Source organism: Lynx canadensis, chromosome A1, assembly GCF_007474595.2.
Source record: "Lynx canadensis isolate LIC74 chromosome A1, mLynCan4.pri.v2, whole genome shotgun sequence".
Lineage (NCBI taxonomy): Eukaryota > Metazoa > Chordata > Mammalia > Carnivora > Felidae > Lynx > Lynx canadensis.
Window position 1 is genome coordinate 142,829,663 of NC_044303.2, and position 24,449 is coordinate 142,854,111.

Genomic DNA, 24,449 nt, shown 5'->3' on the forward strand with positions numbered 1-24,449 from the left:
TGTACACTTTCCTGTATGAACCTGGATTATTTTGATAATTGGGAGAAAACACATATACACATCTTTCGGCAATTCTAGTCCGGCAATAATAGTCAGCACATAAGGGTTGCTGCCTGGCTTCAAAAGTATACAAGGCACTAGGGAAGACTGAGGTGTGACCTTTGGGCAGCTGAAGAACTACCTTTGCTTTGAGATGTGCACATAATATAAATATGCAAGCATAAAACATACAATATCACAGCAGCGAAACAAAAATAAAACTCCTGGAGGTCTGCCCAAGTGACCTTCTCTACAACTACCCTTATACCAAAATGCCTGACGGTTACCAGAATGTACATGGTGTAGGGTGTAAATGGTCAAGAAGATGGGTACTCTGACAATAAACAATGATGGGAAGTCCATGAAAGCAGCTGACCACCATGCTAGGCCGGCTGTGTCTTGCCAGTCCACAGCTAGTCCATGAATAGGAGAAAAATGGATTGAACTTCAACTGAAACAGGGATGCAATTTGGGAATGAAGCAGGAAGAGAGAACTGTGGTGATGAGGCAACCAGAGTGGAACCAGCTCTTTCAGATTAGTCACACTAGATTTCTAAAGTGAATTCTCATATTTGCCTTCATTACATGAAAGAGATGACCTAAGCTGTGAGTTAATGACAGGAAGAGCTCATTTCCTAACACAACTTGGCCGCATATACATATTAATTTGGATCAGAATCAGGTACACTTCTAAGTTCATCTGAGCTTGCCAATTAGCTCTTAAGAGTTTTTCACAGGCTGTTGTGGGCCGGTAACAGAAGGCAAAGAGACTAGGGGTCAATCCCATCTTTACAGGTTGCCTGGCACCCTAACTCTAGATATGTGATGAGTGGCTAGCATGTGGTTCAGAGGAGGCTGGTGTCTTAAAAGACAGTATTGATGTATGACTGGCACTTCCCGTAGGCATGAGAGCACAAGGAAAGGAAATGATTACAAAAACTTTATTTTGGCTTTTGAATTAATCCAAAAGGGAATGTAGATTAAATCAATATTTAATTCAAAAGAAGCCAGTTTCTGTTAGGAAATCATGATGAAATTTCAAAGAGCAGAGAGGGTGTTTATGGGGGCAGGATCTCAGAACTTCACAGCTACTACTGCCTTCTTTAGTGGTCAGCAGGGGTTGCTGTGGTTTGACATGGGAAATGATAAAAATATATACAGCTATGAGTTACCTACGTTAACAAGCTTCATGTAAAAGCACACATATATTTTACAGTAACAGTGAAGGAGACACCTCTAGACCATCGCAGTATATATTCATTCAGATGAGGTGAGTTCAACCCTTTCCTTTCAAGGAGAAATTTACAAAATGGATCATTAAGGTGAAAAAGCTTTCTACTTAAGGATCATGGCATTTCTTTGTGTAGCTGGAATGATAAGAGGACTACCAGTTGGAACCAAATCTACTTGATGGAGGAGCTTTTTAGAGCCTCTTTCAGACTTTAGCATTTGATCATAACAAAACTACCTGTTTGTTGATGTGAGATCCAGAACATCCTTGTGGACTTATCTCATCAGATGGAGGACCTGAATTCTCCATGGAATAATCCACCAAGACAGATGACCAGAATTCACAAGAAGATGGACGCTCTTGCCACATCAGCACCGAGAAGAGTTCCTTTCCACACAGGGAAGCATTAACCCCCCACTTCACCTAATCCCCCTCAACAGATGACTTTTTCTACTTTTCAGAAGAAGTTAGGCCAGTACACCAGAATACTCTTCCTATCTATTCCTTGGACTTAAAGCTTATTTATGGTAACTCTCCTATCCAGAGAGCCACCCCAGCTCCTATCCAAAGCTAACCAGATAGATACCCACCCCCTGGGACTGTGCTCCATTCAGTTTAGCTGCAGCCTCGCTCACCTGACCCTCTGAAGCCTCACTTTCCACCCTCATTGTTTCTTGCCAGTGACCCCTTCCTACCTGGTTTCCTAGCCTCTGTCCAATCTGCTAAGCTGCTGCCTTCCTAATGTTTAACCAGACTTCTCTGCTTAAAAGTACCTTTGTGGCTTCCCAAATTATAAATGGGTCAAAATGCCACAACCCCTTATAAATTGGAAGTTATACGTCAGCCCACATTCACGCCTCCATTTGCCCGACATTTATCGAGCACATAACCTATAACAGACATTAGGCTGGGCAGCCCATAATGTGCTTGAAGTAGAGATTTCTTCAGAGAATGTTACAGACCTAGCTCTATGGTCTAACCACAGACATTTACCTCCCATCCATCAACCGATATTCACCAAGCACCTACTATGCATTAGACAATGTACTGGGCACTGAAGATATAATAAAAGACTCACACCAGCCCTCAAAAGCTCACAGTCTACCAAGGAAAGCAACTTTTCACTCTGTCCTTGCTGAGAAGAATCCTCAGGACTCTCTTGTCAAACAGGCACAGGTCTAGCCAAAACTTATCAGAAAAAAGGCAAGCGGTCAACATTCACCTAACAAAAGCAGAAAAAGAACTGCTTTCATTTTCAGTCTTCAATATATCTAATTATTTTGATTTGCTTTTTTTGAAATCTTGAAAATCACAATCTTATTTCTACTTTATCATTTTCCTTTCCAGACACCATTTATTTAATTTATCCTCAGTAAAGGAAGAAAGCTATTTCATCCTCTCCTGTTAAGTGCTTCCAAACTACTGGTGGTAATGAATTCTTTTTTTTTTTTTTTAATTTTTTTTTTAATGTTTATTTATTTTTTTTTTGAGACAGAGAGAGACAGAGCACGAATGGGGGAAGGGCAGAGAGAGAGGGAGACACAGAATCGGAAGCAGGCTCCAGGCTGAGCCATCAGCCCAGAGCCCGACGCGGGGCTCGAACTCACGGACCGTGAGATCGTGACCTGAGCTGAAGTCAGAGGCTTAACCGACTGAGCCACCCAGGCGCCCCGGAAATGAATTCTATACTGTACCACAGGAACTTAAAAGTCTCAGTGTCATAACAGTTAAATTCTATGCAAGGAAAAGCCACTCTTTGGTGGCTAGAGGTTCATCATAAAATGTATAATGGCTTCTATTTAATACAGAAATATCAATCCTGCTTAATTCCTGGGTGGAACAGCATTGGAAAGTAAACCTTCTCATTCATTCACTCCGCCTGGAAAAGTATGAGGATGGCAATGTATTTGCCATGTTTATCACACAAAGGAATGTGCTGTCACAGGTCAAGTACACACAATGCAAGATTTAGACACAGAAAGTGGCTGGTGTTTGTTGACACCAACTACACAGGAGCAGAATCAGAGAGAGCTCAGGAAACCTCACCACCATCACCTTGTGAGCCAGCCATCATGATTCTGAGTCAAACACTCTTCCCCCACCTCTTAGAATACACTTAAGTGTCACCCAGGGCATGAATGAGAAGGAAACACACTGATAACCCTGCTTACATTACCTTCTCATGTTTCATACAGACACTGGTGACAACTAAGCATGTAGCCAGCAATTACGCCCTTGAAAATGTATCTCTCTATTTCTGGTGCCACAGTAAGAAGAAAATGCTCATTCATGTAGGTGGTTAAAAGTCATTTTTCTCGTGGATGACGGTTCCTAAACTGATCTCTCTTGGGCATATCAAAATGTGACCCTGGGAACATGGTACCTGCATCAAATGTCAAAGTTAACAATCATCAAAGAAGCAGAACTTTCAGCTGAAAAGCAGTCTTTGGGTTCCTATCCTGGTGGAACAGTGGTGAGTACCTCCCTTGGCACATTTCCTAAGAAAGCGAGGGGAAAGGTCTACAGCAAAGACATCAGAATTGAGACTTGGGCTGTATAACATAAGGTTCAGGCAACACATCAGAGATGTGCCTTTTCTTTTCTTTTTTTTTCCAACTTTGAATATTTAAAAATATCCCTCTTAACTGCAGACTGTGAAAAAAACTTTAAAAGAATTAAAAAAAAAACAACCACTTTCATACTCCTCACAACCTACTGGAAAAAACTATTTTATTTAATAAATTAGAAATTACCCTGTTCTTGGGGCACCTGGGTGGCTCAATCTGTTAAGTATCCGACTCTTGATTTCTGCTCAGGTCACGATCTCGCAGTTCATGAGATCCAGCTCAGCGTATGGCTCTGTGTTGATAGAGCAGGGCCTGTTTAAGATTCTCTCTCCCTCTCTCTCTGTCCCTACCCCGCACTCACTCACTCTTTCTCTCTCTCTCTCTCAAAATAAATAAACATTAAAAAAAAAAAAAGAAATTACCCTGTTCTTTCAAGAATCTTCTAGAGTATTGTTACCCAATGGTAGTATTATGTGAGCCATGTACAGCATTTAAAAATTTTAGTAAAGGAGCACCTGGGTGGCTCAGTTGGTTGAGCATCTGACTTGAGCTCAGATCATGATCTCAGGGTTCATGAGTTCAAGCCCCATGCTGGGCTGTGGGCTGACAGCACAGAGCCTGCTTTGAATTCTCTGTATCCCTCTTTCTCTGCCACTCCCCCACTCATGCTCTCAAAAATAAATAAACATTAAATATTTTTTTAATTTTAGTAGAAACATTTAAAAAGAAGAAATTGATTTTAATAATGTATTTAATTCTACATATCCAAAACATTATCATTTCAACACATAATCAATGCAAAAAATATTAAAAATATTTTACATCCTTTTTCCTTCACACTAACACTTCAAAATCTGCTGTGTATTTTGCACTTAAAGCACATCTCAATTCAGGTACTAAGTTTTCAGCAGAAATACTTGATCTGATTAAACTATGTAACATGTACAGAAGAAAAAATAAATCTGCATGCCCGAATTATCCCAAACGTACTTAAAACTTTTCCAACAACTTAATTAACCATCAGTTCTAAATTTTCAATGAACTAAGATGAAATAAAATAAAAAATTCCATGCCTCAGTCGCACTAGCCATAATTCAAGTGCTCAAGAGAATGGCTACCATAACAGGCAGTGCAAACCTAGAGCTTTCACTTTGCTCTTCAGTCAATTCCATCAAGAACTCCACCAGATGGGGAAAGATTCATTCACTCGTGAACAGAAAACTGAAGAAGACTAGCACACTTCTGATGAGGGAGTCCCACACTGCAGGATAAGATCACTCTCAGTTTATTCAGGAAAAAGATGATCCTTCCTGGTCTAAATAACATAAGATGATATAAAAGGCAGCTCCTTAAGTCAAAGTTCAAACTCACAAGATTTGAAAACCATGCAAATGTTTTCGAGTCAGATTGTCCGCCTCCCTTCTTGTGTCCTGGCGAATTTATGAGCGTATTTATTGAGATTCACTGGGTGCTAGTTCCATATGCCTCACTCTACACAGAGTACATCATTTAATCTTGCAGCAATCCTGTGAGACAGGTGAGAGCCAGAGAGGGTGTTAATGACTTGTTCAAGGTCATACACCTCATTATAAGGTGTAGAGCTGGGAATCAAGCCCAGAAAGTCTGACTAGATTTTTTTTAAAGCCTGCCCGCTAGAAACCTTCTAATACCAACCAATACCCTAAATTCACACTTTTCAAATATTTCTCACAATTCTCACAGAGTAAGCAGGGCAGAACAGAGGAAGTATAACTTGCGTCTCTACCAGTGAAGCAAGGAGGTACATGGCAGAGCAGTTCCTCCATCCCGTGTCCGGAGTTCTTTCCAAGGTTCCTGATGTCAGCCAGCCAGGTGGGGGATACTTGTTGCCTGCTCTTATACCACACACAGCCTATCTTTGCCTCTCTGAATCTTCCAAACAACTCTGGGAGGAAGGGATATCCACACATAAAGAGATGGGAGATCCATCGGGTAAAGGAACATGCCTTAGGTCACATAGCCAACTGGCACCACATTTGGGGTCCCAACCTGGGTTTGTGTCCAGCAAAGATGGAGCCTCAGCCTAGGACCGCCTGATGATGAGGCTCTCCCCAGACCACAATGACTCTTTGCTCAAGAGAAACCTTTCACCAAGTGGATATAATGTGAGTAGTCACACTGCTCTGTAATTCACATGCTGTTACTTCAGGAAGGCTACTGTTATGTCTGACTTCATAAAGTTTTATGTATTTTTATGGGATGAATTCACAATTAAAAAAAAAAAAAGAGACACAGAAGGTGAGTTTTATCTGGCTAAATCTTCAGAAAGGGGGATTTCAAGGGTGAACATGACTTAGCTTCTGAAGGCACTGGCAGAATGGAATTGGTTTTTCCCCAGAGCTGGATTAAACAGGCCATCCTGGCAGTGATCTAGGGCGACAACCCACAATGGGGGACTAAATCACCACTGGAATACATGGGACATATGGAGCCACTGAACTCAGGGGTTCACATGTGACTCTCCTCATATATAATGGACAAAATGACAATTGGACCTGTTTCCACTCAAATAGACAGTGCCTGGGAGGGGAAATAAACACAGTCCTCACTGGCACAGACCCATCTCTGTTGAGAACATTTCCCCTCAAAGAACTGTGTGAGTGAAAACAGGCCTCACTACCAACCCCAATATCACCTGGCTGACAGCATCTAGAAGTCCAGACCTGAACAATACATGGTAGAGTGTTATTATTAACCAAATTTTAAACAGGCTTCTGAAAAATCACATGTTCAGAAAATCACATGTAATAAATCCCTTATTTTCAACACAGAGGAAAAGATATATATTTTTATTAAAAGTCTTTATTAATAGAAAATCAGTTTCACCTATTCCCAGTAAATAAATATGGGACAGATATTTAAAGATTATCAGTTTGGTAAGGTGCCAATGATTAACCTTCACAGGACACCCACCCATCTTGGGTCAGCCCTAGCTTTCCCATGAGAACTTTGCTCAAATAATTTCATAATTCACAAGTGTTTACAGTTCCCATTAAAAAAAAAAAAGGACAACCCAAGCTTCCTAATCTAACCCAAGCAGTAGTAACTGTTAGAACAATTCAATAACATTTGAGAAATCAACAGTTCAATTCATGGTATAAGAGCAATTTTTCCTTCCCCAGAATCTGTAACCTAAAAAAAAAAATCACCTTTCCACAAATGAGATGGTGTCTGTGAACGTATCCTATGGACTCCCTGCATACGGCAGACCCTCCCGGATGGGGTGTCAATGGGTCCCACATCCAAACCACATCCTGGCTCCCTTGGCATGAGCCACATCCTCAAGTTCATAACAAGGTCCTTAGAGGACCAGGTTGAATACCGTCTCCCTTTAAGAAGCAGAGGTGGATCAAAGTCTTTTAAGATAATTATGTAATTGATTTTCCTGAATGCATACTGTAGGAGATTACTTAACCCCTGGTAATTATTACTAATATTTTCTGACAGTAACTTTTATAAACCAGAATCCATAGACTTAAGCACAAGTCACCTATTAGTCAACTGTTTTCAACTTTTATTTAGGCAGTTCACCTACCAGAGCTGTCATCAAGTAAAAAAAAATGGGTAATTTGAATTGGTCATCTCTACTTCCTCTTTCACAGAGAAACGGTAACAACTGGTAACGTGGCCCACAGAAAACTCAAAAGGAAAGACAACTGAAAGTCACCTGAGCCCATCATAAAGAATTCTGAAATTTGTTTATGAATAGTGACAGAACAAAGGTGTCAGAATGGAAACATGGAAATTATAGCATTAAATTTAATACCATTTTGAAACTTTACAGGGTCTTTTATAACATTTGTGTCTATTCATCCAAGAGGTATTTCTAACAACAACAAAAACATAAACAAACAAAAACTAGTGTTTACCATTCAAGTCCACAAGTTTGACACACTGAACCTGTTTCAAGAAGTAATTTGCTATCCAGCTGGAAAGTATATCCAAGGAATCATCATAATAAGGGTATCTGATTTCAACCACTTACCTATTATATCTGTAGGAATGCTGGTAAGTCTCAATGATCAACTTCAGAAAAATGCCACCTGGAGAAACAAAGTGAAAAAAACTTAGATTTTTTTTTTTAAACATAAAGAAGATTTAGCATACAATTTTATGTCCCATTAAAATATGTGATGTTTTAAATATTGGCCCCCAGGCAGGGGACAGTTAAACCTGCATTAGAACGTAGTCACCCATTCTTGGAAACACTGATGTACTAACACAAGGTCCAAACCAGAACAAATGAGAACAGTGGGGAAGGTACAGCCCATGAATATGGACATTACTACATCCTTTCTTTTCCCCTCACAAGGACATCAATTTGAAGGTACTGCATCCTTGAGGGCACTTTATGAACAGCCATAAAAGGTTCAAATAATTCTGAAACAAATTAAGGAATGAAATATAAAATTGTGAATGAGGAAACTACCCTGGAAGTATTCTATATCCTTTTCAGTTACTCTGTTAACTTTTTTTAAAAGGCAAACTCACAAGGATGCCCAAAACTGGAGAAAGGGAAAAATGGTCATTACAACTCTAACACAGTAAATAAAGGAGTCAAGAAATAAGAATTTCTTCAGTGATTAGTTTATTTAGAAATCATGTATTCCTTTTGGTGTTCTCAAAGTCTTGTGGTAACCCTAGAAAATTATAAGCCTATTAATATATTCACAAAGAATCCAAAAATATCTATTCAGCAAGGCTTTGAAATATTAAATATCAATGAAACAAATTTCTAATGTAAAATATCACAGTTATCATTTGGTCATTTTACATGATCAGTTACATCATGCTGACATTATGTATCATATGTTGATATGTAAGATCAGCACAATGTGACATCAGATTATAACCTGTCCAGACAGGCAGTATTTCCATTGACAGATGAAAAAACTAACAATGAAAGAAACACAGGAACTTCGCCAGCATCACATACACCCAGGGTTTCCAAATTGCAATCCTTTCATCCTACCGTGCTGCCCCTGGAAAACACCTTCTACCCTAACACCTGCTAATCTACTCACTACCTCCCCAGACAGAAACCTGACATTCCGTAACACAAACACTCTGGAAAAGAAACCAACTAGCAGATAAAATGAACTTGTGCTTTTTGTATGCTTAAAAATAATTTCTTCACTTCAAAATGGTTAGCCTAATCATGCTATTTAGGGACTGTAATGTAACACTGTATAGCAGTAAATATTTAGAAATAAAGGGTTTAGAGTTCAAGAAATGGTAAATACATAAACAGGATAAGACAGATGAAACAAAATATTTGAGAGCCTCAATTCTATTGATAAACAGAAAAGCAGGAAAAATCTTCGTGTCCATTTTCTATCATCAAACTTTCAAATATCCCATCATCAAATTTTGATCATGGAGTGTATAATAGCAGGCTAAAATTTTCCACATTTATACCCAGATAACTAGTTTAACAGTAGCAGCATCAGTGTTAATCTAAACGGGACCTGAGGTTGAAAAGCCAGCAAGCGGCTCAAAGCCTCCTCCATCTACATCCGTCATTTTAGTTCAATAACAAATTCGAAGATAGTGAACAATGGTCATTAGGTTCCACTTTATAAAACATAAATACACAGAAGAATTCTAAACTCACAAGGTCTTTTGTTATAATAGCTTAGGGGAGTTATGATTTTTTTAAGTGGTTCTTTATAAGTTAATTACTAGCTAAATTCCAAGCATTTCCCACAATTTAATTTCACCCCTTCAGGGAAAGTCACAGGAAGTCATGATCAGTATTTTTATCTGAAAACTGCTTCTGTGAAATAAGCCGCTAAGATTATTACAAATGGGTCTGTTGTGATGGAGCTCTTGATCAACATTTCATTACCCCTCAAAGCTGAATCAGCACAGTTCAAAATCAAAGATAACATCTAAAAAATATTTTGTTCGATACAACACAAGGAAAACTCTAGACAGTTAGGACAGATCTCCAGCCTCTAACAGTAATAGAGAAGGCAGGGTCATATCCTGACTCCCACCTAAAGCTTTCCAAACTCACAATGCCAGTAAAACGCATTTCCTAGAATAAATAAATTTGGTCTGAAGCTCTGAAGAAAAAACACATTTGAGAATAAGTTTTCAGTATCATGATTAACCTTTTCTGACAACAAAGTCCTATCTTGTAAAATCACCAAAATGACAAGATAACATGTGACAACTGGGCATTAGGTTATTTTTATTTTCTAAAAATGTTATTTTAGAACTTCGGTAGACTAACAATATACTAAGTCATAGAGCCCTCAAAAGTTCACAAAAAAATAATTACTGTATGAGGCATGAACTTTCAGGCACTGTTGTACGTCCTTGGTGGGAGTTAACTCACTTCTCACAAAAACCCTGAAGTAGGTACTAATATTATCCCACTTTAAAGATGAAGAAGCAGGCACAGAGAAGTTTAAAGAACTCTCTGAAAGTTACACGGCTTGTAAGAAGTGAAGATTCAAGTCTGTGCAAAGGAACACACTTACTCCTAACAGCTGAATTATACAGGCAGGGCAAAATAAATTTAGCCCCATTTTAAATTTGAGGGAAATGAAACTCTGAGGAATAAAGGCTGACTTCCCCCCAAACCACACCGCCAGTCAGCAACAGGGTCAAGAAGAGAACCCGGGGCATCCAACTCCAGCGTCAGCGTTATTTTTTTATTTTTTTTCTTTTTTTGCTTGTTTTTGTTTTAAATTCTGTAAATCAACATGTAACTCAGGGCACCTGGGTGGCTCAGTCAGTTAAGTGTCCGACTTGGGCTCAGGTCATGATCTCACAGTGTGCAAGTTCGAGCCGTGCATCGGGCTCTGTGCTGACAGCTCAGAGCCTGGAGCCTGATTCAGAGTCTGTGTCTCCCTCTCTCTCTCCCCTCCCCTACTCATATTCTGTCTCTTTCTCTCTCTCAAAAATAAATAAGCATTAACAAAACAAAACAAAAACATGTAACTCAATGAAGAGAGCGTGTTCTGCCTTTAATCTCTGAGAAGACACTTCAAGGTCCTCCCAAGGGCCGCGGCCACTATAAGAACATCTAGTGTAGTGCATACAGAGGTGTAATCATACTGTCATTTCGCCGGTTTCCATTTCTCTTTGTGCAATTATGTTTTCGCTTGCTGGTTAATAAACACAGAGGAGCTTATAAAAAGCAGAAATATAAGTCTTTATTATTATCATTCGTTCATCTTCATTTTTATAGATCAGTAGTCTCCTTGACCATTGCAATTATTTATAACCCAAGAAAGGCAGGCATTATTTACTTAGCAAGTATCCTAAATGAAATTAAAACCATCGTTCTTTTTGCACATTAAGGAGTTAAAAAGTTTTTCCTTCCCATTCATCTCCATTTGGGTTGCGTGCCCTTCATGCCCTTCTGTTCCACTTCCGGAGATCAGGGGGAGAAACAATAGCTGCCTTTAGGGCCTGAGCACAGCACCCACGTGATAGGCACCAGCTCTTATTTACTGAAATGAATTGAACCGCCAAAAACAGGAAGCAGAGTTGTAAGACCCCTTTCTCAGTTATAAATTTCTGTGACTTGAAATGTGCTGATTTGAGTTGTTTCATGTAACTCTGTAAAACTAGAACCAACAAGTGTAATTTATATTGGAAGTTATAGGGATAAATTTCAGCTCAACTGAAGAAAGAGTGTCATAATAAACAGAGCTGCCACGCAGAGGACCAGGTCGCCTCTGGGGTGGGTTAAGAGGCAGCAGCTCATGATCACAAAAGCCAACGAAGGGGAAAGAATCATTCCATGAACCACACAATAGTTCCCTACACCCATCCTTAGCGAGAACAGGAGTTCCCACGGCAGAGGACTAGAGAAGTTAAATGATACTTGACAACTCATTTTCTCATGTGACCCACACGATGAGTAGAAGGCAGTTGGAGTGAGGGTGCGGGGCAGACGTCATTTATTATTCCTACTTTACAGACTAGGAATTTGAACCACTTACGCTAAGTCACACAATTAGTAAATGCTAGGTCCTTGCAACATGGTGCTTTTCAACCATCATACTTAGTCATCAAGGACGAGGGCAAGGAAGGGACCCTAAAGACTTGAAGCATGGAAATGAAACCAAAGGAGATGTGCTAAAAGCAAAATATGGTAAGAGCCCCGTTATTCTTACAAACTACTCTATCTCCATCTAAAAAGTACTCTGGAGTTTTTAGTAGACAACTCTCTAGGCTCTGCTTTACTTGTATCAACTAAAGGAGTAATTGTCCAAATCCTACTTCACAACGCTCTGTTGATAACCTATATGCTTGTATATGGTTCACATTTTAAGGGGAGTCGGTGGCAGCCTAACAGACACAAAGAGCAGGGTCCCGCTTCTGCATCCAAAGCATAAAATGTTGTTCAAAGACAGGTCCAGGAGAACCTCACACTTATGTCTGACAACGGGAGTTTAACAGAAATGGGTCAGTCACTGAAGACTGCTGAACCTTGCAAGATTTTTTAAGGAAAGACATGAGAGTGTCAAATTTCACAAACCTGTCTACAAGCAGAGAGAGTGGCAGGTTGCCAAAGGCTGGACTGTGTTAACTCATGTGAAAGGCTGGGAACTTGAGCCTCTACAATGCTCGCCCTGCCACTCAGCCTCGCAGTGAATGACTGAAGTTCAAGTTTCTAGAGACCTCACAGTCTATAAGCCAAATGTTGTTAATCACAGAAACTTCCTTTCGCTCTTAAGGAAGGAGAAATTACTTGATTCAAAAATCACATCAACATGAGGCTGTTAAAGGGTAAGTTTTTAAATATGTGAAAACAACAGAAGAACCTACCAGTGTGCCAGAAACAAGTCTGACTCAATTATACTGCCTTTTAACACATCAGGTTTGGGCACCATGTTCATTCACATAATTGTTAGCCTTTCCCCAACATTTAGTGATAAATCTACTGGACCAGAAGCTCCCTGAGACTACACCTTACTCTAGCTTACTCCTTTACGTATCTCCTGCACTTAGCACACTGCATGGCACAGAGTAGACATTCCATAAATGTTTACTAAATAAATAAATGGATTATTTCCTACAGATAGAAAAGGCAGGATAGGGGGAAGAAAGAAATACGGGTTTGACAAGATGGAGAAAATCATCACAAAGATGACAGCAGGAAATCCAGGAGGAGAAAGTACTAGAGACAAAGGATGAGTTGGCAGGCATGAAAGGCAGTGGTTACCCTGACCACACAGGGGGGGAGTCCTCAAGTGGCGTGTGTTTCAAAATACCAAGGTCTAGACCAACTTCCAAGATATCCTTGGAATACAAGTGGCGGAAGAGGGTGACCAGGGCAAGTACGTATAAAGAGTCCTTTAGTGATTCTCAGAAATACTCTTCCAAATGACAACTACTCTTAATATTCTTGGTCTTCTGTTTTTTAACCTTGAATATAGCTATGTGATCATTTTGCAAGACAAAAACACTTGTGAATATTGTCGAGCACTGGCAATGGGCAAGCCTCATCAAATACCTCAAGCACTTGTTTGAGAATAAGTCATTGAAGATGGACAGACAAAGGTCATTAACAGGCAGACAGGGGAGTGCAGCAGGCTCAGAGGGCATGCCAAGGCTAACGGGCAGCCATTCAGGTAGCATGGACCAAAAGCGCAGACAAGCCCTTTCTCTGTGTGACATTTCCTAGCAGTCTGCATTCCAAATCTGGGCATAAACTTGAGATAATAACAGACCAAGATTTCTGAAAAACATGCCAAGATTTAAACTAGAAATAAACAAAGTCTACATATTAAAAACATTTCCAAAGAGGGTAATATGGACACACTCAGGTGAGAGCATATATACAGCAAGTAGAGACACTGTTCCCAGGCTGGCCATCAATTATAATCCCCTTAAAGTCTAGGAATGAGCCCTTCTGGCCTGTGGAAAGACACCAAGACCCTTGCATAGCATCACTTTCACACAGGTGAAATTCACTGAGGGGGCAAGGCTGTTACACCATCAAAACAGGCTAACTCACCATTCTGGAAACGTCTTTCCTTTAAAGGATTTGAAATCTCCTGCAAAAGAAGGCAAGAAATCCGAGAGTCTCTGCATCCAAGCAACGCTGATTCTAGTGATAAAAGACAGTGTGCTTTTGGAGGCCCAGCTCCCATATCAAAAGTATTTATCCTTTTCATTACCTTGCATATGCTAAAAGCATTTATCTGTCCATTACTTTATCCACCCCTTATCAAAAATTATCTCTTGGGCACCCAATCCCTGCCAAGCACCAGGGTGACCAGAACAAACGAGGCGTGATTTGCTACTCCCAAGAGAAGTACTGTCTCTCCTGCACCCTCAGCAGTCCTCTGCCTCGGTGCCGGGTCCCAAGGGTCCACGGGTCCCAAGACAAGGTCCCAAGACCCACGAGGCGTCTGGCAGCCATCGTGTATACCACAACATACGTGGGTCACTGCTATCTCTTCCAGGTGCACTTACATCGTCAGTTTCAAGTCTACATAACCAAAGGCTTTGAGCTTTTCTAAAACCTTGACATTAGCGAGCAAGGAACAGGATTTTGGTGAAGCAGAGCCGGAGAAGAGGAAGATTCGCTCACCCCTTGGAGGGTTCAGAAGGCCTGTATCATCTCAATAGGAGTGAGGACGACTTCTGAATACATTTCAGAGGAATAAAATCACTTCAAACTATGTGAGGACAGTATGGCGAAGCTTTTGCCACTTGCCAAGGGAAGACTTTCAAGAAATTTGTAAAATCTCTGTAGCATAACAAAACAAAGCGTACGTGAACCCTTGGTAACCATTTTTATAAAACTCATGAATTACTAAGTCTTGTTCAGTAATGATGAGTGTGATTTATCAATAAAAATAAACCCCAGAACACCTCACCAGTGGAACCCTGTAATGAGGCCTGCTTCCTACAAGCACTACCCCACAAGGGAGTCCAAGCACAACCACTGCTTTCCAGGGAGGGAGGTGATGAGGTACATACTTACTCATGAAATCTCCCAGAATAGCTCTCTTACCTAAGCAAAGGAACGTACACACCAAAAAGACACACAATGATTTAGTTTTAAAGAATAAAAATTATCATACATAACAGAGATCTCATCACTAAATCACTGCATTTATAAAGTACTCCAAGTAAAACTTAAAGTGGTTGGGGAAGAAATTCTCTAACAAATTAGAGAAAATGAAGGGGCAAATGCAGTGAAACCAAAATAATACCAAAGCTGCGTGTGGAAGACGGCAGCGCTTTCCTGGAGGGTCCCTGCTGCACATTCAGCCCATTCCTAATGGGCACCCTGACCAAGGGTGACTCCAGAGCCCACAGTCCTCCATTAGAAGGGCCACAGCACGTCCTTCCTGTCCCTCCCTCCAGATACCCCATCCTCACCCTGGTGGAGACCAGCCTTCCCTCCCTGAGGCTTTCAAGTATGACAGTCTTCTTGTGACACAACACAACAGAGATTTTTCAAAACACAAAAATGACTAATCTTCTAGCCAAGATGGCAGAGGCTTCTGTAACAGCTCTCAGAACCAGAACCTGCCATGATTGTCTTTATAAACAGAAAGGAAGGACACAGGATAAGGGGGATGTGAGGAAGCAATGCTCTCAGGGAGGCAGCACCCGGGAAGGAGAGAAAGGGGAAAGCCTAACCTTCTTTCTCCCATCTTTCCCTCCCAAGGACAGCATTTAAAGTCCCACTAATGGAATCTGACTTCTTAGAACACACCCGATCCCAGCTCACTTATCCTAGGGATTTGCTGACCACTCTCCTTCACAAGTCACGGTGCTGTGATCCCTCATTATGTGGCCTGCTTTGACCCCAAATCCGATGTCATGTCCTCCAAAGTTCAGTGTTGAGGCTCCAGGGCCTCTGCCTGTGACCGTTTGCCTCTACGTCTTTCCCATCTCCATACATGAAAATCCGCTCAAGACCCAACTCAAGTGCCATCTTCTCTGAAATTTTCTCTAAAGTTACTCGTGCCTTTGCCCTCTTCCCACTCCTCCATTCTCTGAGCTCATGCAGACCTCTGGGCATGGTTCTATGTCACACCCAGCACACTGGATAATAATTATTTGCTTGTCTGCCTCCCTGTTCCAAGCCCACCCACCCAACTGCTAACATTTATAAATGGTGTCTTAGGCAACATTATAAAAATGGCCATGACTCAGTCCTTCACTAGGAAAGACTAACAGGGGCACCTGGGTGGCTCAGTTGGTTAAGCATCTGACTCTTGGTTTCAGCTCAGGTCACGATCTCACAGTTTCATGGGTTCAAGTCCCTTCTCAGGCTCTGCATTGACAGTAATGAGCTTGGTTGGGATTCTCTCTCTCCCTCTCCACCCGCCCCTTCCCAACTCATACCATCTCTTTCTCTCTCTCAAAATGAATAAACTTAAAAAAAAAAAAAAGACTAACAGAGGGTGAGGCAGGACCTCCCCAAATCACAGATATTCATATGCCTTGTCCCCTCATCTCATTCAAGTCTCTGTTCAAAGGTCACCTCCTTCTCTGATCACCCTACATAAAAAAAGAAGCACAACACACATCCTCTCAGTCTGCAGCACTGTCTGCCATCCTTACCTGGCCTTATTTTTCTCCATAGCTCTCCCCACTGCCTAACAGCCATCCACAGAGACAGAAGGATAATAGAGATATATCTAGATTTACAGATAGAAAGGTTGTTTTTTAAGTTAGTTGTTTGTCTACTAGAATATTAGCTCCATTAAGATAAGACCTTTATTTATTTATTTATTTTCTTTTTTTTTTTTTTTTTTTTTTTTTTTTTTAGGTTTATTTTTGACAGAGTGAAAGTGAAGGAGGGGTGGAGAGAGATGGGGACAGAGGATCCAAAGCAGGCTCTGACATGACAGCAGTGAGCCCCACGCGGGGCTCAAACTCACAAACTGGGAGATCATGACCTGAGCCAAAGTCAGACCCTCAACCGGGACTGAGCCACCCAGGCGCCCCTAAGACAAGACCTTTAAGGTGCTTTAGTTTGTGCTATATAGATCCCTAATTTCTGGAGTAGCACTTGAGACAGCGAGTTCTCAATGAGTATCAATTGGTGAACACATGCGTGGGCAGATGATAATGTCTTGACCAAAACAGGAAACCAAGGGAAAAAAGGAGATCAGGTGAGGATATGGAAAAAAAATTTGCTCATTGAGGCTTGAAGGTCCTGGTTGGGCAAACAGGGAAGGGAGATTCAAGCAGGCATGGTGGGGAACTGAGGTAAGATTAGTGCAGGTGATATAGTTTGGGAAATTGGCATCATATAGGAGGTGATTGGAGCCATAGGTAACAGTGAGATTACCTTGAGAAAACCATGTGCAGTGAGTAAGGGAAGAGCTGGCTATTAAAAGCCTCTACCTCGTAGGGATGTATGTACTGTACTGAAGGAATGGGTGTTTGTGAAATTCCCAATCTCTCCATCTCTTCAAGTCTTAGCCAAATTACACAGCAGATGCTCAATAAATACTTACTGAATATATGAATGCTTTTAAGACTGATAAAGACCATTTTTAGTGCCACCTTAGCCTAGAGCATTTGGGCATAACGTGGATTAGAGAACTGTATGTTTACACAGGCTGTGTTTTTCTTTTGGAGGACTCCGAGTTACTCCAGTATGATTGAAGATGAAGAGATTCTCCAACATTACCTAGAGCATGAAATAATGCTGTCTTCCTTTTTTTTTTTTTTATTTTTTTTTTTAACGTTTATTTATTTTTGAGACAGAGAGAGAGCATGAACAGGGGAGGATCAGAGAGAGAGGGAGACACAGAATCTGAAACAGGCTCCAGGCTCTGAGCTGTCAGCAGAGAGCCCGACGCGGGGCTCGAACTCACGGACCGCGAGATCATGACCTGAGCCGAAGTCGGCCGCTTAACTGACTGAGCCACCCAGGCGCCCCATGCTGTCTTCCTTTTTATTATCTAGTGGGGGAAAGACAACAGGCAGGAACACTATTACCAGAAATGGGGTATGAAAGGCAAAAACTCATTGCTATAAGGTCCGTGAACATGAATGTCTACCATGGTGCAAGCACTGTAGTTACAGATTTAGACCTACATCCACAAGGGGGGGGGGGGGAACTTGCTGCCACAGACTAAAGAGTAGTGACAATGTGGCATTTGTGCTAAACTCAAAGGATGAGTTAAATGTAAAGGTCCAATTTCAAGAAAGAAGAAAACAATCACTGGTTGGCTTACGTGGTTTGCTTTTAAGTTTGTGGCTAACTATAGCTTAACTAAAAATAAGCACCCAAAGTCCATGATGGGAAGACAAACGTCACTATGAGTGGCCCATTCAGAAGAGTTAGTCAAGGAGGCAAAGTCCAACACCAATACCAACCAACCACTGAAGCAACTGGGCCAAATGCCTGCTGTAAGCAATGTCGGGTCTTTCCATGGAGGGACCCTGAGGGTTCCACTGGTCAGGGCAGAGGAGGAAGCGAGCAGAATTCTCCCCCAGCTACAACCAGAGTATCTCTGCTTTTGCCTCTTTTTCTTTTCTAAACTGAAACTCCACGGAAAATTGGGTTTGAAGAAAGCACTCACTGTTACAACAAACATTTTGAAAGCCACTGACCTGGCAAAAATTAATTCTGGGGATAAAAAGCAACAAAAGTTTTAAAATTCTAATGTTTATACCCATTTTCACAATTGGCTCATTAAGAGTATGTTAATGGTGATCATGGTGGGGGTCGTTTGTGCAGTGATTAAGAGATGCGTAAGTTTTCTAATTCTGTAATGTTTGAATTCTGTAGAATCAAAATGAACACTTCTCTCACCAAAAAAAAAAAAGGGGGGGTTTGAGATACTTTATTCCAGACTACTTGTCTTTCCTATTGTTCATGGAAAACAAGTTATAACTAAATTTAATTGCTTCCCGAGGCAAAAATGAAATCCTTTGGCTTCATACATTGCTGTGTTTGTGCTAAGAAACAAGAGAAAATGTTCCATATTTAATTAATAGTAAACACCTATTCACATAGCACCATTCTCTAGGGGAATTATATACATTGGAATAGTATTTTTTCCCCAACTTCTGTAAGATGCCTATTCCTTTACAGATGCAAATCAAGGGTTTCAAATTTTCATTAAAAAACTGTGTTTAAATGAAGAAATGAGAACAAGTAGAGGAAATGGATGATGATCTTAAGAACTTAAAAGTGAATTTCTCTTCTAATGGAGCTTCTCCCAGTTTCCGAAAAGGAGGACAGTATATTCACATCGAGAACTATGGAGCACTATTTCAATACTCTCTACTCTAACTTAGCGTAGGGAGTTTTGTCTCCAGACCGGAGAGACCCACAAACAGCAGGCTCTGGCTCACAGAGAATATTTCACATTTTCCTTTTAGCTGTTAAATATGCAAGCTGGGGGCCCTCTAGCCACCAACCTGAATGCCAAGCTGTCCACTACCAGGACAAAGGCCCTACGAGGTCCCAGGAGGAAAAGCTGAGTCCGGATATCCTTCCACACTCTAACCCTCCCTGGGACCCATGGTATACATGTGAGAGGCAGCTGGTCGAGGTTAAAAGTACAGTCTGGCCACACAGCCCCGCCTAGCTAACTGGCCCACAGAGCAACTGAACCCTGACCTTGGCCTCACCATCCCCATTCTCTAACCAAATGTGTTAACTGGCTGCAGATTCTTGAACTATGTCTCAGAGGCGTTCCCAAACTAACACGCGCACACACATACACACGCAAATGTACAAGTGATAGGACATAATTTTCTCTAGTGAGGAAAAATGGTTTTATTTATTAAGAGCTAACCACTTAGTAGCAAATTTGACTACAATCAACGGTAAACAAGAACCTACAATGGTTTAAATCCCTTTCTCCACAAGACTCTTCTGTGTTAGAGGGTTGGAGATGCCTCACTGAAATCTCTGGAAAACATTTTCTTGAGGCAATTCTGCTGATGCATCAATTTTGGTTCCCAAGCTTTCATCTGCATGAACTGAAGACTATTCATGCTAGAACAGGATGACTCTTCCTTCAGCCAGGCCTTCTGCTCTGGCTGTGTGCAATCCTCAGTCACCAAAATGCTACCACCTCGATGCTTTCTATGAGTAACTCAGAACTACCTAGGGCAGGAAGGACATCAGAGATGACCTAGCACAAAGCCATCATTTCACCAAAGCAGTCCAGACATGTGAAGTGACAAAGTATTGGTGGCAGCCTGGGAACAGCAAATGAGGCCCCCCCTCCTAATCCCGTGTTCCTGTCAGGGGATTAAAAACCAGATTCCTTAGGACTGCCCCCCCCCAGGGTGGGGGAGGGGGTGTGTTCAGATGTGCCTCAGAAACCATGGGGCAGGAGGTGGCTGGGGGTTAATTCCCCAGAACGGCTACAGTTTCATAAGGGTTAAACACAAAATTTTATATGAAAGAAAGGGTTTCACTAGAAATAAACAAACAACTTGAAAACCACCACATGGCAGAACTAACTTCAAATAAAAGGAAAGTTAAAAGAGAGAAAGAACTAAAAACATAGGATCTTATTTTAATGAATGTGTCCTTTCTTAAACAGAACAAGGAAAGAAAACAGTACTAAAACCAAATGTTATAGCTTAGAGTTCTCTCCTTTATTTTTGCCTGCCCAAGAAAATAAAACAAACAAACAAACAAACAAAAAAAAAAAAAAAAAAAAAGACAAAGAGAAGAAAAACAAGGGGAGATATTTTAGTTTCAAGCTCCCTGGGAAAGTCTTAAATCCATATTGCACTGACTAGACGATTTCAGGAAATAGAGTCACAAAGGACATTAACTTCCTAATTTAAATTCCTAAGCTAAATCCTTACTAAAAAAGAATTGAAAAAAGAAGAATTTTCATAAACTGTGCAAAAAAAAAAAAAAAATCCATATTCCGCTCTCCTGCTTTCAATGTCCTAAATAAACAAGTCCTTCTTACAGGTGTTCATAAGCCCTCAAACTGTGTCTCTTTAAGGTCAGTAGGCAGGAGGGAAACTGGTTTGTCACTATGTGGTAGGCTAGAGCTGGATACAATTTGCCGAAGGAGGAGAAAGCCCTGGGGATACTGGAAATCCAACAAGTCACCAAGAACTATGCTCGCTGTGGTTTGGCATTCCACAAAGAATCTTTCCTTTGACTTTTTAATTTTTGTCATTCTAGACTCATACTGGATCCAGATGATTTAAAAATCTTGCTTCAGACAATCTTCTTAACTTTCTACAGTTAATAGCTTCCAATGACATTGTACCAAGCAACCTCTTTGCATTTTATAGGCATTTTAAAGCCAGCAAACTAATCATTTAGTAATGCAATAATTCTTTACAGGAAGTGTCCTCACACTAAGCACAGTTCTTTGGGGAGTTTGTTAATATGCTCAGTCAAGTCAGCTCTGCTTAAGCCAAGTATCCTCTTCAGTGCTATCCTCTGAAAAGATCCAGTGTCACTTATAACTGCTCTTACTTCCTCCCTCCCACTCACTCCTCTAAGTTTCCACAGGCAACATTAGCACAATGCAAATGAGAGACACAGCCATTTCTAAGCACCAGGAGCTCAACACATTTTTAAGAAGCTAAAAGATAAGGTGGCAAAGTACTGACTTCCCTTATGCTGTACGGATATATGAATATTAACACAAGTTGTTCTATAAACTTGGAACGCTGCAGGAGGCCATCTTGGTTAGATTCCAAGCAGCCTTACTGAAGTGACCTAATTTTTATGTTCTACTTTTGAAGACCTCCAGGACAGAAATTCCACAATCTCCATTGGTAGACTGACTTGTGGTTTAATTTCCTTCAGAGTCAAAGGGGACTGGTTCTCTCAACTTTTTTAAAAAAGTGAAACAAGAACTAAACTCTTGTGAAAGATGTCATTTGAACCCTGAAATTCATAAATGGAACAACACAAAGGTAAACAACTGAGAATTAGGTTATAGGTTAAAGCACAGGGTGAAATGTCCCCAGGTACTAAAGCCGGTCACGCTGCTCTTTCCTGCCCAGATGAGTGCCTCCCATATGTCTGCATTCACGACTCACGTTCACAAGTTTACGAAATGATGCTACATAGCACCTGGGTGGTTCAGTTGGTTCATTGTCTGGCTCTTGATTCCGTCTCAGGTCATGATCTCACAGTCATGAGATCAAGCCCTGAATCGGGCTCTGTGCTGGTCGTGGAGCCTGCTTAAGAGTCTCTCTCCCTCTGGGGCACCTGGGTGGCTCAGTTGGTTAAGTGTCCAACTTCAGCTCAGGTCATGACTTCACGGTTCATGAGTTCGGGCCCCATCGGGCTCCTGCTGACAGCTCAGAGCCTGGAGCCTGCTTCGGGATTCTGTGTCCCCCTCTCTCTCTGCCCCTCCCCTGCTCGTGCCCTGTCTCTCTCTCTCAAAAATAAACAAACATCAAAAAAAAAACAAAAACAAAACAGTCTCTCTCCCTCTGCCCCACTAATGCTTACTCTATCTCTCTCTCAAAAAAAAAAAAAAAATTTTGTACAAAAACAAATAACTCTACAGTATGGAATTGTTGAATCACTATATTGTACACCTGAAATTAATCTAACACTGTAAGCTAGATTAAAATTTAAAAAAAGAAAAAAAAAAAAAAAAGAAATGAGTACAGTTCCTGGAAGGAAACTAGCTCATGTGCAAGAAAGAAGTATTTCCTAGTCACTGGGGAAAATCTTTCCCAGGCCTTCCACACTTCCCAAATGAGAAGCAATTGTGTTTTTTGGTTTCCTTTTCCTTTTCTATTTTTCTAAGAATCCCCAAAGCAGTATCATACTCAGGTTTCCTAAAAATTTTTTTAAGGTGAACTTTCCACTGAACTACACTCCTTGAAACAAGTCTTCTGGAGATTTTACCCTCGGCCTCCTGGAATTTTTCAATGAAATTCAAAAGAGATGTTTACCTGACCCCAAATGTTATCCTAATGAAGACTCTGTTTTTAATTCCTTGAACTCTTCTCTTTCTCTTTTCTTGTCATGCCCTCTGGGAAATAAAGACACATACAGATGTTGGCTTGACCTCAACTGGCAAACACCAAGTTAATAGAGTTCTAATAGTTTCTCAAGAACTTGGACAACATCACAAAGATTAATTACACCTCCTTCTCTTGGCATGGTCCTTCATACTTCACCTTTTTAGAAGATCAATGTAAAGATATAAAATGCTAGCACTCTATCTTTGTGACAAAAACAAGATGCCAATCACTGGAAGAATAAAAGGAATATTATGGGTTTCTCAAAAGCAATGAGAGAGCAGAAAAAAACAAAACAAAACAAAACCTGTGACCTACAGGGTAGGAAGGAGGAGGAGTTAAAACCATTTTCTGCCAATTAAAGAGTCCAAATGAGGCTGAGTGCGGGCTCTCTCTGGCAGGTGGCATCGTAGAAATGTAAAAATTGGGCACCTACAGCTAGGGTTTAGTTGATAATTTCCTTTTCTTGCAAGAAGGAAGGTTCCCGGCATAGAGATTTGGCAATTCCATTTCCAACAGTCACATTTACCCCTGCTTAGGAGTGGCCTAAGCCACTTTACACATAAATACACAGCCAAGTCAGATGTATTTCAGACACTTCTTCCCCCACCTTTCCTGGCACTTACCTCTACCAACACATCAAGGGGTGAGATCGATGGCTTCATTTTACTGCCAAGTTTCTCTGAGAAGTATCTTCCAGAAATGATTTAGGTATGAGGCTTCTGACACCATTTCACTCTACTCCATCTCAAACTCTTGGTTCCCAGGAGCCTATCTGCTCCTAACTACCTGGGTTGTAATAAGGCAAAACTACGATACTATCCATCAACAACGCACCAAGTCCAGCTCTCTGCCACCTAAGGACTATAATCCAGTAGCAGGGACAGTGCCAATTCACAAATAGCTTCATTTCAAGCAGATCCTTCTAAGCAAGGTGGTATAATAGTGAACACTAACTAAAAGCCAGTGCAAATGTGGAGTTTACTTCCTCCACCTTTTTGAATCTGACTCCACAAAGGAGATGAAAATTGCCCTCATGCAAAGGAAAAAGGCCTTTGTGTGGCCTGTGAAGTGCCCTGAGTTCAGTGGTTTGCTATTTGTTACGGCCTGGTTGTTTCCCTGCACTGCGGGTCGAACCAGTGCAACCACCTGGAGCCATGGCTGGAATCTGCTCAGATTTCAGGACCAAGACAAGTATAAAGATGAAGTTACACAAATGCCCACCATAAATGAGTAGTTTCTACTGTTGACTGGCTGGACTGATTGCTCTTTACCATCTCATTTAATACAAATTTCATTTATATCCTGGGTCAGTATATCCAATCAAGGACTTCAATGGGGATCTCTAGGTGACGAAAAAAAACCACACAAATCACTGGAGTTTCCTCATCTACAGGAATGAGAAGCAAGATGTTGGAGGATGGTGATGGCGGAGGATATATATCTACAATGGAATACTAGCAGTAAAAGGGAATAAGTAAGCAAATAAACAAATATCTTCAACCTGTTTATTTCATCCAGCTCAACTCAGACTGGTTACTTCTTTATCCCTGGGCCACTCTGCATAAACACAAGCCCCAGAATTAAGAACAAGGAAATTTATTTTGTTCCCATTCCATTCAGAGTTTCATTGACTAAGTTTAATATTC

General features: G+C 40.9%; 1 protein-coding gene across 9 annotated transcripts in view; it reads right to left on the reverse strand.

Annotated features, from left to right (window-relative positions):
• The window catches only part of LHFPL2 (LHFPL tetraspan subfamily member 2), a 178,049-nt gene that overhangs the window by 77,668 nt on the left and 75,932 nt on the right, over positions 1 to 24,449 (reverse strand). For 8 of the 9 annotated variants that reach the window (XM_030323565.1, XM_030323554.1, XM_030323632.1 and 5 more), the window contains one exon: positions 7,862 to 7,919. In XM_030323565.1, coding sequence (XP_030179425.1) covers positions 7,862 to 7,919 — 58 coding nt within the window. Of the gene's footprint in view, positions 1 to 7,861; positions 7,920 to 13,858; positions 14,010 to 24,449 lie in introns of those variants that run through there. The other variant, XM_032593399.1, reaches the window with a different exon arrangement.